General features: G+C 36.2%; 1 protein-coding gene across 5 annotated transcripts in view; it reads left to right on the top strand.

Annotated features, from left to right (window-relative positions):
- Positions 1-21250, top strand: part of LOC150082988 (uncharacterized) — a 1785507-nt gene that overhangs the window by 1427770 nt on the left and 336487 nt on the right. For all 5 annotated transcript variants that reach the window (XM_090377722.1, XM_090377724.1, XM_090377725.1 and 2 more), the window contains 2 exons: positions 3590-3722; positions 12985-13297. In XM_090377722.1, the coding sequence (XP_090233848.1) occupies positions 3590-3722; positions 12985-13297 (446 nt within the window). The remainder of the gene's footprint in view (positions 1-3589; positions 3723-12984; positions 13298-21250) is intronic.

Below are 21250 nucleotides of genomic sequence, written 5' to 3' on the forward strand. Positions count from 1 at the left end.
TGAAACACAAAATCTAAGGACGTGCATCCAGTTGACAAGGATGGACAGTGCAGTGTTGAGTCAGTTTGGCATGACATAAGCACTGGGAAAGCAAAGTTGAGAGTAGGAGTGTGTTATAGGCCTAATGACTCTGATGAGTACAACAAACAATTCTACAGAGAAATAGAGTGGGCCAGTAAAACAGATCTTCTTATAATGGGGATTTTAACTTCCCAGATAGAGACGGAAACTTGTGGGTTGTTCACTAAAACACTGGCCAGACTTTTGTGGATTTATTGGATGATTGTTTTCTACAGCAGCATGTTTGATAGGCAACCAGAGGGAGTAATACTCTTGATCTGATTATCAGCAGTGATTATTCATGCATTAAGAATTTGCAGATAAGGAACCACTAGGTGACAGTGATCACAGTGTACTGATGTGGGATTTACTTGAGGATGTAACTGCCATCTACGTTAGATGGTAGTTACATCTACCATCTTGAAGATATAACTACCATCATAAAGGGAAGGGTTTTTGATTTTGTAAAGGGTGACTACAGTGGTCTCAGAGATTTTTTAAATTCTATACAGTATTACCAACTGATGATGTTACCAAGAGCAAATTCTAAATGGAAAGCATTCAAGGAATTATTTTAGACCTAAATGGATGTCAAATGAAGTAATGACTCATGGCAGAGAAGAATATTGCATTGCAGATGAAGAATATTGAACCATCAATATCAAATGGACCAATCAGATTGGTCCATTTGATATTGATGTTTCAACAGTTGATGATCCTGCTCAGGAAGTTAACAAACTAAATGAATATTTTGCATCTACATTCACACATGAAGAGTTATTCAATGAGGAGAATGCCAGAAGTTTATCAAACTCTAACAGGGAGCTAAGTGATTTTGTAATAACTGAGAGCAAAGTGGAGGAGAAATGGTTGAAGGTAAACATAAGGAAGGCACCTTGGGTGGTTGGGATCATCCAGTTATATTAAAGGGGGCAGCAAAGGAAGCAAGCAAACCCTTAGCCATAATTATAAGAGTTTCCTTGGACTCAGGGGAGGTCCCCATGGACTGGAGGTGTGCAAATGTATCACCAGTTCACAACAGGGGATAGAAAGGTGACACAAGTAACCAGTAATTAAAGACCTATTAGCTTAACTTCTATTCCTGGGAAAATAATGGAGTCACTGGTTAAAGAAGCAGGATCATGTAGACAAGACTGAAGTTATAGTTCAGACAGCATGGGTTTGTTAAGGGGAATGACGTGTGACCAATTTGTTTGGATACTATGATGTGGTCACAAAGGAACTGGATGCAAAAAAAAATTTTTATATCATATACTTGGATTTTAGGCAAGCTTTTGATACTATTGCACATGGAAGACAACTGTACAAGTTGGAGCAGTATGATGTTAAGGGCAATTTGCTACAATGGATAAAAGGATAGTTCAGTGGGAGAAGACAGAGATTGGTAATCAATGGATACTGCTTTTCATGGACTAGTATTATTAGTGGAGTTCCCCAGGGGTTCGTGTTGTACTCGTTGTTTTATGTATTTATCAATGATATTGATGAAGGTATATCAGGCTTTATGTCCAAGTTTACAGATGACACAAAGGTTGGCAGGGTTGTTAAGGACAGTACTCTACTACAACAGGATCTGGAAAAGTTAAGCAGATAGGCTAAGAGGTGGCAACTGAAGTTTAACATTGACAAATGCAAAGTACTGCATATGGATAGCAGTAAGCGCAGAGTAACATACCAACTGTGCAGTACTACACTCAGGGTAGTGGAGAATGAAAAAAACCTGTTGGTAACTGTGCAGTCAGATTTGAAGTTTTCTGAGCAGTGCAGACAGGCTGCAAGGGGTCTTGTCAATGATATATAGGAATTTTGCTAGCAGGTATAAGGGGGTGATTATCCTCTTGTATAAGGCAATGGTCAGGCCACACCTTGAATACTGTATACATGGCTGGAGGCCTCATTTTAGGAAAGATGTTGCGCTACTAGAATGAGTACAGAGAAGGGCAACGAGATTAGTAAGTGAAACAAAAGGTTGCTGTTATGAAGATAGGCTTAAGTTCTACAAATTACAGCCTTCTGGAGACTAGGTACCTGCAAACTGATTGAGGTGTATAAGGTTTTGAATGGTTTGAACAAGCTAAATGCTGATGGGATTCTTCCTCTTGCTCATATTCTGCACCTGAGGGGACATAAATTCAAATTGAGAAAAGACGGCTGTAGAATAAATGTGCAGAAATTTGTCTTTAGCCAGCAGGTGATTGACGGAAGTTTGCTGGAACAAACTTCCATCTGCCGTTATGAAAGTTGACAGCTTAAATAAATTCAAGGCTGAACTTTTTTTTTTTTTTTTTTGGCTTATGCTAAATATGCTTGTTTTCTTGCTTTCTCTGTTAATGCTAATTTGGGACTGTGCTAAATAAGGTGTATAAATTATACAAAGCACTTGAGATGCATACCAGCTGGGGTTAACTAAGTCTCCTGAATCTCTCAGGGAACCAGAATGCACAGTGCTAAATATGCTGCTGGAATAACTATCAAGATAGGTGACATCAATATTATAAGCTTAAATAATAATTATAATTAATGGCAGAGAATTGTAATTAGTAGAACTAGTTGATATACTATCATAATATCAATCTTTTGCATGCTATGTAAATCAATATTATGTAAACAAAGAGAATGAATACAGTTGAGCTGCATGTAAATAATAATTATAAATTAATTTATTCTGGAGTGGTTAATTTCACTCATTAGAATACCACATAAATCTCTACAAGAAAATAGAGAAGTGAGTTATAAGAGTTAGATTTTAGGCCAAACAGGGAATTCCAGGATTAAATATTCACACTGAAAAATTTTAGAAAAATAATGGGAACATAACAAAAACCTATATTTATAATTTGTTTGTCTTGATAAAACAGTTCTTAGAAATCTGCTTTTTCAAATTTTAGTAACATAGAGACATTTCATGTCGAGATCTACCATCTGCTATGAGACCTATTGTAATGACTTTGCATTCTCCACTATAAACTTTCATCATTAAATGTTTAGTGTAATGTGTGTATGGTGACTGACTATTCATATGTTAAAAATAAATAAATAAAGTTCCTTTTTTATTATGGGAATAGAAATGAAAGGATAGGATTTCTTAAATTCTGTGTATTTCAATAGTTTTCATTGACCTATTGTATACCTGTCTAATTTTTATGAGGAAGAAATTGTTGGAATAAAAGTTATTCAGTTAGTGACAGCCTTCAGAATATGTTGTTATTACTCTTTGAGCCAATTTAAATTTTTCAATAATGCCTGTCATATTAGTAGGAATATAAAGTTCAGTTTTTCTTTAAGGAGCTCAGAAATATAGAACAGCTTGCTATCTTTGGGAAAATTAGTTGAACACTATATGTTTCATCCTCTTTGGATGAGTGATGTAATACAGTTCCCCATCAGAATGAAATGAATGCCCAAGTAATACATAATAAATGAATCACGTTAATTTTATTTCACCAGAGTACTGTATTATGTCATTCTAATAATAAATATGTGCTGCTGTATTTTTGAACTTTTACAGGTTTTTCTGACTCTTACCAGTTTGGAAGAAGCTCGTAATATGTTAGCATCTTCTAATTCTTCCTCACCTGCTTCTTCTGATTCAACTTTAGCAAGGTCAATTAGTCAAGACAGATCTTCAAAAACTGAAAATGGTAACTAACATATCTGCATCTTCATTTTATAATAATTTTATTTTATTCCATGAACTATGTGTCTTTTACACATAGTTCGTGGGTGCATGTGAATACATGCACACAAATACACATTTTTTTCATTTCCTTACGATAGTTTAGTAGAATGTTATTTCACATGCTTTGTAAATAATTAATTTTTGAGACTAATTGTTTTCATTGGTGATAGTATAGTTTATTTATATTGAGCAAGCAAGCAATGTGCTCCCTAAGATTTTAAGTGCTGTGCAGATAGTCATTCTGCAGGAGCAACAAAACTTGAGGTTCAGCCAGATTTTATTTTTCGTTTTATCAGCCAGTGATATTTCTTGAGCTTAGCATAACAACTTATATTTTAATAAAATACATGTGGCCATGCATCTGAACATGCACATTCAGACATTTGTTTACATTATAATAGGTTTTCCATATCACTTGTTTTTGAGTGGTCCAAGTTTGAATACTATCAGGAATTCTTAAATGCTCTTTCAGTTGCAATTAGCCAATCCCATCCCTGAGAATTATTATATACCTGTCTGCTCTTACAATATGTAAATTGACTTGTGAACACACACCTGTACAAACATAATATACATTAAATAGATCTCATCTCTAATGCCACAAAGACTGGTGTGATGTGACAAAAGTAATCAGTTTTGCCTTGTAAGATGCATAAGCCTAGAGGAAACATCAGTTAAGTGTTGTAAAAATATCCCGTATGTGCGTTGTTATGAGATAATAGACTTTTGAAGAGCTATCTAACATGTTCCTTGCACTCACTCCTTAAATTTCATATACTATGCATAGTGATGACACTGGGGTCATGAAGTGGAATGAGGTGGTTGACATTTGTCATTATGAGGTGTTTCTAATTGCAAAACATACAATTTTAAAATGAACAGTAAGTAATCTTAATGTGTGACTAATATAAACCTTTGTGAAAAGGTTTCTATTGGCCACATGCTAAGGAAGCCACTACAGTGGGCATTATTCAGAACCAGTTCTGGTCTTGTTTGTGACACATTATCCCTTTTGGAAGAACCCATTCATGGATAGATATGCTCCAGCCATTCAAGGATGTGCCTAGTTGGAAATGATTCCAGATAACCTGTGGCATCCAAAAGTTGCTCCACTAGTATCAAGGAAGGCCCAGTGTGCACCACAAAAGCACTCCTTGTGCCATTACACTGCCACAACCACCAGCCTGCATTGTTGACACATAGCAGGATAGGTCCATGCTATCCTGCTATGATTCCTCCTGTTTTTACCATGTTCTGATTGGTCCTTCTATCTGCATCGGAAGTTTGGATTCAACAGACCAAGCATTGCTTTTCCAATTATCAACTGTTCAGTGTTTGTGTTCCTGAGGCTGTTGTAACTATGTCCTTTGGTTGATGTGAATGGAACCTGGTTGAGGTCTTCAGCTGTGATATCTGTAAGTGTGAGTTTTGTTCTGAAATGTCTTTGGTTACCACTGTCATACTGGGTTGCTGTTTGACAGACTGTAGTCTTTCTGTACCCTCCACTTTTCTTCACATCTCTATTGACTCTCACATCAGCAAAATGTTTCTGACCACAGGATCACTGTTGACTGGATGTTATTTGGTTATGGACCAATTTCAATACATGTAAGACATAGTTGTACATGAAAATTGCAGTTTTCAAGGTACCCAACCTGGTTATTCTTTTAATTAATTAACTTTGTTATTCTTTATTATTCAAGATCACAATCACCCAACAGTACAGTACAGGGTAATTGTCTACTAAATTGTCAATGGAGTCAAAATTTTAAGTATCAGCCAAAGGTACGCTTGTTTTTGATTTTCTTAATTTACAGAATTTACAAAATTTTCAAAAAAATTTACAGATGATACAGTTGAAGCTCTTAATAGCATCCCTATTTTTAACATCCAATATGGTTGGTTCCAGCCAATTTCTCATTAACCTAATGCTGTTTTATGAACAATCGATATACCACCCTTCCAATATAATGACTGTGTTCTCATTACCCTGGAGGATCATTATATAGAGCTTTGACTGTATTAAAATGGTAGAGTAGTTAATGATGAGTATCAAGCTCAACTTCTTCATGACAACTTTGATGGATTAAAGAAATGGTCAGAAAAGTGACAGCAATCTTTTAATACTGCAAAATGTAAGGTCTTACACTTGGGTAATTGCAACCCCAAAATAATTTACTCACTTGTGAGGTTGAACTGAAAACAGTAGAGGAAGAAAGAGATTTGGGAGTTATGATACAGACATGAAGTTCAAGTGGTAAAGGAGGAGCCCATGATGCCCTTTCTATGATTTTCAAACAATTTCCTGTAGAGATGGGAGGGGCATAATACCTCCCTATCTCTGCAAGCTCTGTATAAGGCAGTTGTAAGACCTGACTTGAAATGTGTCTGGGTATGGTGACTGCACCTAAAAAGAAAAAGAAAAAAGACATTGCACTTCTTGAAAGTGTTCAAAGATGGGCAACATGCTTAGTGAGATTGGAAAAAAGGGTGCCAATATGAGGAAAAACTTTGAATATGTGGGCTGCAGAACTGGGAAACTAGACACCTAAGAGGAGATTTGATTAAGATTGACATTGAGTTGTTTACAGTGAGGATGTTAAAGTTCACATTGACATTGAGGTGTTCATTTTACTTTCACCTCTGAGAGATAAAAGTAAAATAAATGAGAAAATTTTCACTGTTGTAAATGATCCCGGAACTAAGGTTATAAATTCAAATTATGGAGAGAGGCTACATTGTAAGAAGTTTTCTTTTAGCTAGCAAGTTGTTAATTATTGGAATAAGTTGCCTTCAAGAGTAGTTGTGGCTGATAGCTTGGGGAAATTCAAAACTTAGCCTGATACATACCTGGGTGAAAAGAGAATTAATTTGGTGGTTATTAATTATTATTATTTTTTCTTTTTTTTTTTTTTTTTTGGCTAGTACAGCAAAAGCACAGGGCTTCCTTGCACCATATGGCATATACTAATATTAAAACACTGCCCTTCCCCACCTTTCCTTTTAATTGAGAGATGAGTACAGAAGTGCATTATGAATGTCATCGAGGCTGATAAATGACAAACTGATCATCTTGCAATGCTCATGCAAAATTTAACAATAAATTAGCATGCACATGCACACAACTTATAGCTGTGTTCATATGAAGTTAAAAAAAAAAGTTGAATGTGAACTACAGCTTGATCTGCCAAAGAGCAATATGGTTGGCTGTTAACAGCAAAATCTTAATTATTGAAACCCACTTTGTATTTACCAAGAATCTTCATCTGATGCTGAAGAATAAAAAAAAAGCATGGCCATCATCAAAACACAACTACTTAGGGTTCTCACAAAACTGATAGCAGGCATTAGTAGATTCTGTTTTTCTTGGTAAGTACATTTCCATCTCCATTCATGTGAATGGCTGAGGCCAAAAGCGCTTGCAGTTTGTATCATTCAGACTATTTTATCGCAGTTAGAATATAACAATGGACTATGAATTTCTTTGTGGTAGCATATGAGCTTGATCTCACACAATATGCATATTTTTGTCTGTTTATATTACTCAAGAACAACAGCCAACATTAATGACAGCTTGATGACTATATGCTGATCTAATTCAGTGAAGTGTTAAAACCCAGCACTTTTTTTTTCCTGCTGAAACAGTGTTCTGGAAGTTATAAAGAATAAAAATAAAAAAAATCATATATTTAACCAAAAAAATTTATTTAAACTAAAAATTATTTAATATTATTAATGTTGTTGGGATGTTGTGCATTGTTGGAGAGTTAAGCTCAATGCACAGCTTGACTTTGTCACCTTTATAAAAATATAAATCTTTATATAAATAATATCTATTAAATTAGTTTTTTCCAATTTAATATACTTTTGTAATTTGAAATGTCAACTTAGCACTTATGATGCCATTATTTAAAAGCATAACTGGAGTATGGGAATGCTTACTGTTTATTGTGTTAAGTGTGATATTATTGAAGTGTGAAGTAAAGGAAAAAGTGACATTATTAAACACACTTTACAAAAAAGAAGTGGGAGTACAGGGCAAGCAGCAAAAGTAACAAGTGGCCAAAATGATAAAATAATTTTTTCATTTGAGATCTCAGAAAAAAAAATGTATTCAAAACTAACTGTTTAAGACATTGTAAAAACCTTCAAATTTGAAAATTTGGCACTGTGATTTTCTCTAAAAATTTTCCCACAGAGGACCCTTTAACCCCTGTTTCCTGGGGGGGGGGTAGAACTTTCTTGCCACCTGGAAGTTTATATTTTACAAAAAAAAAAGCTCTGGTCAAAACCTAAAGTATTTAATATAATCACAGCACAAGTGTATGGCTTTAGAAATAAATTTGGCAAATTGTGGACTTGGCAGCCTGCAGGCTTTCCATTACGAGTTGGTAAGACCATAGCATGTTTACTTACAACAGCTAAATGTTTGCTAGCCACCAAACATGAATACATACATTCAAAACTGCAAAAGGGAGTTTTCAGAAGTTTGAAATTAAATATTATTTAACTTTAATATATGTTTAATTTGACAATTAGTCATACAATAGCACTTTGGAGAGCATATTTTGCATTGAAGTGAAATGACTGTTTCACAAAAAAAAAAAAACCAAAAAAAAAGCTCGAATCTATAAATGTCCAGATTTTGGACACCAAGATATCAATGTACTACCTCTATTAATATTAATATTGCCAAAATGATGCACGGAAGCAAGCTTATTCACAATGCAAAAATATAAATAAATAAAATAAACACTAACCACTTCATTTGACTTTGTTTGTCTAATAATTTTTCCAGTCCTTTAATTTTATTCATGCTGTTCTCTTCCAAAACATCAGATGTTATAGTATTCCAACAATCAGTTATTCTCTGAGTAACTAATCAAATCTTTACACATTCATCCTACAATCAGCTTTTTTCATTATCATTTTATGTCCCCTTGTACATATGCTATTTGAGAAAGTGTTAGGATACCATCAGCATTTCATTCACTCATTACATTTAAAATCACTTCATTTGATTTCATTTGTTTTGTTTATTTAAAGCCTTAATTCAATCAGGTGTCCTCACAGATGCCTAGTTTCCAAGTGCTTCAACTTACAGAACTCAATTCTTTCTTGCTAAGAGTACCCTTTTGTGCCCCTCAAAAATATTGTTACTCTTCTTTGCACCCATTTCAACAGATCCACATTCTTCGTAAAGTAACTTCCAGACCCAGAAGTCTCACTTTAGGAAGTATGAGTATTCAGTGCCCAGGATGTGACTTAACCATGTCTCTGTTGTCAAAATCCCTGCATATCATTCATATAATATAAATATCATTTAAATCTCATGGATTTATATATATAAATATATATAAATCCATGAGCTGTTTTAGCAGCCTGTCTATCTGAACTGCCTCCTGTAGAAGATTTTGCTTTAAAAAAAGTGACTTAACTATCTAATACCATTGTAGTCACTTATTTTTTTTGAAAGCCAAATCCCTTCCTTTCACACTTTTTTTTTTTTTTAAAGCAAAATCCCTTCCCGTCACCCTTGACAAAAGTAATATCTTTAAATAAATCTAACATCAATAAATTTTAATGATCATTGTAGTGGTTCTTATACCTGAAGATCCTTAAAGCATGAAGATTCACTGTTGATAATTAGATCAAGAGTACTGCTTTCTCTTGTCATCTTTATCTGTAATGCGCTGGTATAGAAAACTCATCAGGTATATCCAGGAATGTTCTTCTATTGTATGAATGACCAACCCACAAATTCCAGTCAATATCTGGAAATTAAAAATCTCCCATTATTTGTCTATATAGTTTTCATTATACTCATCACAGTCATGTGGCTTATTTTTCTCCTACTGTCTTTTTTGTTTTTATCCTGCTTGTCATACCAAAGTGAAGCAACATTAAACTAACAATCGTTGTTAGTACTGCCTTTAAGTCCTTTTTTTTTAGGGTTGATGTACTCATTATATTCAAATTCTTAATCCTCTGTATCTGAGTGAAACCATGTTCCTGATATCCTGTAATGTCCACATTTCATAACTTATCTAATGCCTCATATTTGTAAAATTGATTGGCGAAGGTAAAGAAAGCCAACACGAGAACGACGAAAAACGTCGGATAACTTATGCAGAAAATTAGTTTCCCGATATGGCACTCTAACGCTGCTCGCTCGGTAAACAGATGGTAGGTGTTATAGGTCTGGAGCAAAGTTGAGAATGATATATTGATTGACAGGTAGCTGTGGCAAATGATGTGCTGCTTGGTGCACGAACACAACACATGATAACATTAGGTTATTATAATTTTAGTAGCACTCAGAAGCACTAATGGTAACTTGCTCTAATGAACACTTTCCATAATGGTGAAAAAAGGTCAGGTTACCTCCACTTGAATCCCATGGGAGCTTGAACCCTCCCGAAATGGAGGGGTAACCTAACCTTTTTACTTTAGAATCATGTGGACTAGCGCATAAATTGTTTATTAACAAGATATTATTTTTTTATTACTGTACTTTTATTTTATTATATATAGAAAGAAAGATTCTATATATATATATATATATATATATATATATATATATATATATATATATATGTAGAATCTTTCTTTCCTTATATTATTTCCTAACCTAACGTTTAAGGTTAGGTCACTAAATATAAGGAAACCGTTTCTATTATTTCCTAACCTAGTATTTAAGGTCAGGTTACGAAATTTAATTAAAAATAAAGAAACCTTTTCCTTTTTTCATAACCAAACCTAAATCAACAGTATAGTAAAAACACTCATGAACTCCAAAAATTTTCTTTTAATAATGAGAAAAAAACATAATGAACAACATAAAAATGAACAGAACAAAACTTTTATTAATTTAGTTCTCATCAAAAAATCAACCAACGTTTTATTTTCCTTACAAATTTCTTCCATATTTAAAAGATTCGCTGCTACTATTACCTGTTTACTGTTCATTACAAAATTATTATGCACTGTTCTTTACTCATAAATACACATTATAATGCCAACCAATGACTACACAGTAGCTTGTCTGTTGTCGCGCCCACCGCCAATCATTTCATCATTTGCCACGCCTACCTGTCAATCAATATATCCTTCTCGATTTCACATCCCGACTGATAACACCTACCGTCTGTTTACCGAGCGAGCAGCACTAGAGTCCAGTGTCGGGAAACTAATTTTCCGCATAAGTTATCCGACGTTTCTCATCGTTCTCATGTTGGCTTTCTTTACCTTAGCCAATTTATTTACTACACCTATCATTAGTGTACAAAAAAGTAAATATGTTCCTCTTTTTGCTCTTGTTAACCCTAACACAATCATATATTTGCTTGTCGCATGAGGACCCCATCAGGTCTTATAATCTCTCTCACATGTCCCAATAGAAACACTGCAAGAATTAATTTCATCTCTGCTTGTGGCTGCAATTAATCCATTAGTCTGTATTCCACAACCCCAAAAATTAGTTTTCTAACCCAGCTAACAATGCCTCAGTACATACTATCAAGTATGTACAATATGGCACAAATAGCACAATACAACATGTTCTACATAATAATGTTAACAATGACAACAGTGTACAAGTTAGTGCAAATGCATCATATTAGTAGGCAGCTAAACTCTAAATTAGCACAAATATGCAAAGGTGACATCGTTTAAGTTATATCTCATATTTTGAATATCTTCACAATGAGTTGCCATGATATTGCACTACTTCACCAAAGGAGAAAACTGTTGTTACTTATTCTCAGTGGATACCACCACCACCACCCAGACGGCACCGTTTCAGGGCTATTTGACCCCTCTTCGGTGGGTGGGTAGGTACCCTAGTGATGCAGTGATGACAAAACAGTTATGAAGTATAACTCCACAATATGAGAGATGCCTGATGGTGTATTATATGCAAAGGTGGCATCGTTTAAGTTATATCTCATATTGTGAATACCTTCACAACGGTGCTATCTGGGTGGTGGTATCCGCTGAGAATAAGTAACAACAGTCCTCTCCTTTGGTGAAGTGTTACTTATTCGAAGTAGTGCAATATCATGGTAACTCGTTGTGAAGGTATTCACAATATGAGATATAACTTAAACAATGTCACCTTTGCATATTTGCGCTAATTTAGACTTTAGCTGCATACTAATATGATGCATTTGCACTAACTTGTACGTTGTCTAAATCTCTCGCAGCCTGAGGCTAAAGCCCTTAACGCATTTCAATGACAACGGCTGAAAATTATATGAGTTTATCAGAAACTTTTCTCATGAAAGAAGAGGATGGAGCAAAATCATCTAAATGAAGGTGGCTGATAAATCTCTGTAGGGTTACAATGGGGTTGTAAAAATAGAGAATTATACTACACAAATGATACAAAAGGGTTGTATCATTTGTTGTTCCGAGAGAAAGAAAAGTGGAGATACAAGAAAATGAAGTTCATAGAGCAAGAAGATGAATTTGCTTGGCAATGAATCAGACCAACTGCAAAAGGCAATTAGGTCAAATCCATTCATTTGATTTGATTGCTTATGTACTAATTGGTACATTATATACTAAGTGGTAATAAACCAGATCTGTTATGTAGGTGAGAACATTCCTTGCTCACAACTATGTAAGGGAATCTAGCAATACCATAAGATGCAAATGAAGTTGATTTGTGAAGACTCCACTATATTTGAAAGAAATGATTGCTACTACCTCTAACAATTTCACATACTGATTATCCCATATCACTCCTCTCCGCATGGTTTTACTTATTATTTGTCCTGGATTATATTCATGACTTCACAAACATTTTAACAGGTCCCAAGTAATCTCCTATGTATCTTACTTCCCCAACACACACACATACACACATGCACGCCGCACACATGTGCCACACACACACACATAGCACAATTATATTTCTTATCGTAGATATTTTTTATGAATAATCATTTTTGATTCATCTGCTTTTATTATTTGCCTCATTGGATAGATTTTTTTCCATTCTTATAAAAAAATTAAATGCATACTACTGCACTGAATTTTTAGAATATGTTTAAACAGTTCAAATTTGGTATCATTATAAATGTATTTATACCAAATTTAAATAATGAGAAGCTTTGGAATATTTTATTCCAAACTAAGTTCCAATGCATAATTTGTTATTGCTTAATAGTATTAAATTATTTTTCAATATATTAATAATATATTTATTTTATTTATTTCAGGTTTCATATACCATTCTTCTACATTAGATTTAAATATCAGTTCTGATCCTTGGGATACTCATAATCTGAATTTAGGTACACGAAATCCAGTAAAAGGGCCCTGCCTTAAATTGCAACAACTGCATGCACTGCTGCTGAAGAGATTTTATCACACATTGCATGACTGGAAATCTATTATATGCAGCATAGTTCTTCCTTCTATCTTCATTGCTGTAGCTATGGGATTTGCTATTATTAAACCCGAATCAACTCCTGAATCCATGTTATTGTTGACACCAGCTATGTATGGTCCTGAATCTGTATCATTTTTCAGGTAACACTTTGATTTATTTCATTAAACATTACAATTCCAAAACATGTCAAAAGTAATTGTCACGATTTACAAACATTTTCTGTGTAGTGCATATTTCAGTGTTTGAAGTGAGCTGGAAACAACCAAAACAACACTCCAGTTGTTAGCATTAGCATTAGTAGAGGCATTTGATGCAAGAAAGCAAGCTTATGCAGCATCAGCCAAAAAAAAAAAAAAAAAAAACCCACTTCCACTTCACTCCTCTGTTCGTTCAAAATACCTGTCCAGCTGAGCCTTAAACTTATTTAGGCTATCAACCTCCACCACAAGGGATGGAAGTCTGTTCCACCAACCAACCACCCGCTGGCTAAAGGCAAATTTCCGCACGTCTATCCTACATCTGTCTTTCCTCAATTTGAATTTATGCCCTCTCAGGTGATTTTTCTGAGCTAGAGGAAGAATCCCATCAGCATTGAGCATGCTTAAACCATTCAAGGCTTTATACACCTCTATCAGATCACCTCGCTGGTGCCTAGTCTCCAGACACTGTAATTTGCAAAACTTAAGCCTTTCTTCGTAAGAGCACCCCTTTGTTCCATTCACTAATCTTGTTGCCCTTCTCTGTACTCGTTCCAGCAGCTCTACATCCTTCTTGAAATGAGGCCTCCAGACCTGTATACAGTACTCTAGGTGTGGCCTGACCATCGCCTTATACAATGGAATAATCACCTCCTTATCCCTGCTGGAAAAATTCCTGTATATCATTGACAATACTCCATGAGCTACTCTTGCAGCCCGTCTGCACTGCTCAGAGAACTTCATATCTGCCTGCACAACCACCCCCAAGTCCCTTTCATTCTCTACCACTGTATGTGTAGTACCACAGAGTTGATACGTTGCTCTGGGGTTGCTGTTTCCCATGTGTAGTACTTTACATTTGTCAATGTTAAACTTCATTTGCCACCTCTCAGCCCATCTGCTCAACCTTTCCAGATCCTGTTGCAGCAGCATAGTGTCAGTAGTGTCCTTGACAACCCTGCCTACCTTTGTATCGTCTGCAAACTTGGACATTAAGCCCGATATACCATCATCAATATCATTTATAAATACAGAAAACAATAATGGACCCAACACTGAGCCCTGAGGGACTCCACTAATAACATCAGTCCACGATGAGCAGTGTCCATTGATTACCACTCTCTGTCTTCTCCCCCTCAACCACCCCTTTATCCATAGCAGCAATTTGCCTCCAATGTCACACTGCTCCAATTTGTGTAGCAGTCTTCCATGTGCAACAGTATCAAAAGCCTTTCTAAGATCCAAGTATATAATATCAAAGTTATTCCCCTGCATCCAGTTCTTTTGTGACTGCATCATAGTATCCAATCAAGTTGGTCAGGCAAGACCTCCCGTTAACAAAACCATGCTGTGTCTGAGCTATAACTGAAGTCTTGTCTAAATGATCCTGCAGTGCTTCTTTAACCAGTGCCTCCATTAATTTTCCTGGAACAAAAGTTAAGCTCACAGGTCTATAATTACTTGTGTCAGCCTTTGATCCTCCTTTGTGAATTGGGGTCACATTTGCACATTTCCAGTCTATGGGTACCTCCCCTGAGTCCAAGGAAGCTCTCATAATTATGGCTAAGGGTTTGCTTACTTCCTTTGCTGCCTCCTTTAATATAACTGGATAGATCCCATCCACCCCGGGTGCCTTTCTTGTGTTTATCTTCAACAGTTTCTCCTCCACTTTACTCCCAGTTATTTCAAGATTCTGTAGCTTACTGCTAGAGTTGAATACACCTCTGGCATTCCCCTCTCTGAATAACTCCTCATGTGTGAATGTCGATGCAAAATATTCATTTAGTTTGTTAGCTACCTGAGCAGAATCATCAACACTTGACCCATCAATATCAAGTGGACCAATCTGATTCATCCCCTTCCTTCTAGAGTTTACATAAGTAAAGAACTCTTTGCTGTTTTTCTTTGCATCCCTTGCCAAGGATTTCTCATAATCTGCCTTCGCCTGCCTAACCTCCTTTGTAACTTGGTTGCATATCAACTTGTATCTATCATAGGCTTCTGTGTCATGTGTTAATTTGTATGTATCCCATGCATTTTTCTTCTCTGCCATATGCCTCATTAGTTCATCTGACATCCATTTTGGCCTAAACCTTGAACAATATTTCTTAGTTGGTATGTAAAGCCTAGTAGCTTCCAAGATAAGTTCTTTGAATGCTTCCCATTTTGAATTTGCTGTTGGTAACATCATCAGTTGGTCCCACTGTATAGAATTTAAATACTGTCTCAGTCCATCGTAGTCGCCTTTACGGAAGCAATAACCCTTCCCTTTACCCCTAATGGTAGTTACCTCTTTGAGTAAATCCCACTTCAGCACACTGTGATCACTGCCACCTAGTGGTTCATTTATCTGCAGATTCTTAATGCATGAAGAATCACTGCTGATAATCAAATCAAGAGTATTACTCCCTCTAGTTGCCTCCCGAACATGCTGATGTAGAAAACAATCATCCAATAAATCCAGAAAAGTCCTGCTAGTGTGTGAGTAACCAGCCCCCAAATTCCAGTCAATATCTGGGAAATTAAAATCTCCCATTATAAGACACTCTGATTTACTGGCCCACTCTATTTCCCTGTACAGTTCCTTATTATACTCATCAGAGTCATTAGGCCTATAGCACACTCCTACTCTCAATTTTGATCTCCCAATGTTTATGTCACACCAAACTGACTCCACACTGCACTGTCCAGCGATGTCGACTGGCTTCACTTCCTTGGTTTTTATGTGTTTCTTAACTAATAGCATAACCCCTTCTCCCTTCCTATCCTGTCTATCCTTTCTGTAGACGTTGTACTCCCCAAATTGCGACACCAAGTCTCTGATATCCCAATAATATCTGCCTTCGATGTTTTGAGCAATACTTCAAATTCATCAAATTTATTTACTAAACTCCTAGCATTGGTGTACACGCAAGTATACCTGCACCTGTTTCTATTCTTAGCTACCCTAACACAACCCATGTGTTTACTTGTACCGCAATGGCTCCCAGCAGTCTTTGAAATACCATGCATCTTGTTTTTCAGGCTTCTGCTCATTCTAATAGAAGCAGTGCAAGAATCTCTTTCACCTCTGCCAGTGGCTACTGTCAATCTATTGGTCTTTGTCTCCCCCCAAGCTAGCAGTTTTCCGACCCACCTAACACTGCCTCGATAGCATCAGCAAATATTCTTGCACCCTTTCTATTTAAATCATCTTGTTTTTCAGGCTTCTGCTCATTCTAATAGAAGCAGTGCAAGAATCTCTTTCACCTCTGCCAGTGGCTACTGTCAATCTATTGGTCTTTGTCTCCCCCCAAGCTAGCAGTTTTCCGACCCACCTAACACTGCCTCGATAGCATCAGCAAATATTCTTGCACCCTTTCTATGTTGTAATGTTAAGGAAAAACATTTTGGTTGTTAAAATATCCCACAACTTTATTGTCCAGATACAGTAAACTCTTAAAAATCTGAAACCCTCAAAGGATTGAGAGTGGCCTAATTTTTAAATTTTCCAGATTTTAGAGAGGTATATGTAGCAGTTGAGCAGTTTTAGAGGAGCACATTTTTCAGTGAATATTAAGCACAAATAACTGAACTTATTTACATCTGTAAACATTTATAATGGCTAATTTGTCCTTTCATCTGTTTTTGCAAATAGAATTTAAATTGTAGGGATAATTCAATGGTTTTAATTCTCGTGGTAGAACAAACTTGCCTTTGTAATAAGTTGCCCTAGTCCAGCACTACTTTCAACAGATAGCTTTCTACAGTCAAACTTTGTTGAAAGTTATAACTAGCTAAAGCTATAAGCTCTGATTTCATATATCGCATGGCAACTCACATTAAACAACTTCTTAGATCTATCTGATGAGGGACCAGTTAATCCAGAAACAGGCTGTCGTAGCAGTCTCATCTTATAAAACAAATATTTGGAAAAATGAAATGGAAATTAAACCATATGGTAAGTGGTGTATTGTGCATCATATGATAGTACAAAAATGGCACTGAACATTTTGGGTACATATACTGTATCTGTATTATTTTCAGGGTCACCTCAAGTGTAGGTGAGGTAAGTGTTGTCAATGGGTGGCAGTTCAGGAGGGTGCCAAAACTTTTTTTGACATTAATTGGTTAATGTTTATCAGTATTCAGCATTTAGGGCAGCAAATTTTATTTCACCGACTAGTGGCACATAATGGCAAAGGCAGCTAAAAAAGAAGAATGTATAGCAAGTGATTGGTAAACATCACATTACTCTGTTCACATCTCTTTTGAATGTTCATATATATATTATATATATATTATGTATAATGATCTATATACGATGCTGTTATTATGTATCGATATATAACTGAATTTGCACAATTAGTGTGATTATGCAACAGGTGCCTCCGTAGCCAGGTGGGCAGGAGCAGCAGTGCATAGCACATGCTTTTTGATTAGACCGGGGTTAGAGCCCGTAACCACCAAATACGGAGGATGCAGAAGGTCAGGGAATGACCACTGCATATCCCCAGCCTGAATAAAGGGTGAGGGTTGGCGTCAGGAAGGGCATCTGGCCGTAAAAATTTCATGCCAAAACAGTAAAAACGCTGACCTCATGTATATAATGGGAAAACACCTGTTGCATAATCACTTCCTTTCAGCTATTGTTTTGTTAAAGGTTATCCATTACTTTGATTAATAAACAAACATAGTTTGGAAAGCTTTTTGATGTGTAAACATCTTTCGTGGACTTACTAGATTTCGGAAGGTAGTAAAATCAATTTGTCATGATTTTGCGATGCAGAAATGATGTCATTTGATGTCGTTTCCATTTCATAACAAAGAAAAATGGAGTTGGGAGATGAGATCACACAAAGGATCATGGGAGGTGACCTTGGATGTGATCGCACAAGGGATTGTGGGAGGTGATCTTGCAGATCATCTAATAAATTTCGGACAGTAGAAAAATCAATTTGTTATGATTTTGCAACACGGAAATGATATTTTACATCATTTCCATGTGTGTTCAGAGTGGGCATAGAGCTGGCATGAACCAGCTGGTTGCTGTAAAAACATGGAAAATGCAAAAAGAATGGAGTTGGGAGAGGATATTGCATAAAGGATCATGGGAGGTGATCTTGGATGTGCTCAGAGCTGGCATAAACCAGCTGGTTGCAGAAAAACGTTTATGATTTGGGGCATACTACTTAGATGGCATTGGGCTAACCATTGCCACCTGTGGCAGAAACCTTTTGGTAATCAGAGAAATGGATATCTTGAGGGCAGTGATCTTGGATGTGCTCAGAGCTGCCATAAACCAGCTCTGAGCTGTAACATCCAAGATCATTACATTACATGTGCTTCAGCCTTACCAGTGGAAGCACATATAATGCAAGCATTACAGTACCCATCTGTATTGCTGGAGCAGTTGTATATTTCCATCAAGGGGCGAATCATAAATGTTTTTCTGCAACCAGCTGGGCCAGTCAATATTTGAATCAGTCACAATTGAGAGATAACAGACTCCAAATTACATGTATGAGTAGAACCTTTTGCTTTTCATTGGCCATTCTCATTAAGTTGCAGAAGTCCTCATTGGTCATCAAGTTTTCATGTTTCTTTGCAGTTGAGCTGAGTTGGTTGAGCGTGGTGAGCTTTAAATCCTCATTCATCATGCTGTTTGGATGATTATAAAAGTTTCGAAAGGGGTCTTCTTCTTGCAGTCTCATTACAAGGCTAAGCAGGTCATTACTGCATCCTTTGTCAGGGTCGCTGTCATCATTGTCTTGACACATCATCTTACGTTTTATAAATATCCAAGTCCAATTCATAGAATTTACAATATAGTATGAGCTCTTCATTGTCGTCATAGATCTTGACATATTTGATCTCTGACAGTATTTCTGTTTCCTCATTGCAAAATGGAATGTGCAGCATTACCATCTCGCACTTGTACACATTGAGACAAGGCATAGTTTCAATAGTATATTATGCATGGATACTGTCATTTCTTGCAGATCTCGTTAGCGCCACATGTGTAATTTGCGACAAAACATGACAGAGTAACATGATCCAACATGATAGTATGATTGTAACAATACAAATACTTGTATTGTTGCAATCATACTATCCAACAAATGGCTACAATCAAATGGGTAATTAGACTATTGGCCTAACCTCTTCCAAACATTGATTTGGTACAGTAAGCAGTGGGTGTGTGTATCTTATTTATCACTAACATTGATTCAGTAGAGTAAGTGCAAGCGTGAGCCTAAATTACATTGTTTGTGATTTTGGTTCTAGCTGTTTGAAATTTAGTAGGTTTCATCAAAGATGTTCATACATAAAACATCTTTCATGCATATAGGGTACCCATGCGATCGATTTTTTTTTTTTTTTTAATTGTAAACTAAGACTTATGATAAAACTTGCTGGAACAGTTTTCTTGATTTTAAAATTTAACATTTCAAAATTAACATTACCTCTGTTTATGTTTTCATGGAAAAATATGACAATTTTAAACAAATAGCATATATTTAATATGCTATTTGTTTAAAATGACATGCGTTTATCTGATAATATTGGTCAAAGTAACTCTTGCACATACCTCATTACCCAACTTGACATATTATCTAGATGTTCTGGGGGCAGAAATGTTTCAAGTGAGCGGGTAGCTAATGCCAGGGAAAAGAGCCTAAAAAACTTCAAGGGTTGTGTTAGGGTTGTTAAATATACAAGAACAGTAAGTCTTAATTGTTTATATAGTATTGTTAGAAGTGTCGTCGATAAAATGAGCGAATTCGAACTGCTGGTTAAAACAAGTAATGTGGACATAATAGGGCTTACGGAGACATGGTGCCACACGGAAATTGGGGATGATGAGTTTCAGTACGGCTTGTATAATGTATTTAGGAAGGATAGGGTAGATAGAAGGGGTGGTGGGGTAATGCTTCTTATCAGAAGCAGCCTGAGTGGGACGATAACTTTCCTGGATTCAGACGTTTCACATGCTAGTATAGAATCTGTATGGTGTGAGATAGTTGGAAACAAAGGTATAATGCGAGTAGGAGTAATCTACAGACCAGGTGATTGTGAAGATTATGACAAAAGCCTCTACATGCAAATGGAATGGGCAAGTAAGCGTCAATGTCTTATTATGGGTGATTTCAATTTGCCTCTAATTGATTGGAGTAAATGGGAAGGAAACCCGACATGGGGAACAAAATTTTTAAATCAACTAGATGACTGCTATTTGTATCAGCATGTCAGGGAAAGTACTAGAGAAAAGAATATCTTAGACCTCATCATCACCCATGAATCAGATGACATAATAGGGCTGACAGTAGAGGAACCAGTAGCAGGAAGTGATCACGGAGTTCTACAGTGGATGATGATGAGAGAGGTAGCAGCAGTAAAAGGCAAAGGAATTGGTTTTAATTTCAGAAAAGGAAATTATGATGCCTTAAGGTACTACATGGCCTCTATTAACTGGGTAGATATCGTGCAGAGAATGAATACATTTGAACTGTGGTATGCTTTTAAAACATTAATCACAGATGCCTTGAATGCATATATACCATTAAAAAATACTCCATGAGGAGGGTTCCAAGTTGGATGAATAGTGAAGTTGCCACATTACTTGAGCAGAAAAAGGTGGCATGGAAAAGTTACAGAGTAACAAAAAGTACTGAAGCCTATAACAGCTACAAGGTGATCTGTAATAGAGCCACAGAAAAGGTTCGACAGGCAAAGGCAGTTTATGAGAAACCACTAGCAAACAGAGCAAAGGGGGAAAGGGGGGGGATAAGGAATTCTTCACATATATAAATGCCAAGAAGAGCAGGACAAACCAGATTGGACCTTTACATAAGGGAAAGGGGATAATATTAAATACACCAGCTGCCGTTGCAGATGAACTCAACAGTTATTTTG

The sequence above is a fragment of the Mastigoproctus giganteus genome, chromosome 7 (genome assembly GCF_048544385.1).
Source record: "Mastigoproctus giganteus isolate SK-2022 chromosome 7, ASM4854438v1, whole genome shotgun sequence".
Classification (NCBI taxonomy): Eukaryota; Metazoa; Arthropoda; class Arachnida; order Uropygi; family Thelyphonidae; genus Mastigoproctus; species Mastigoproctus giganteus.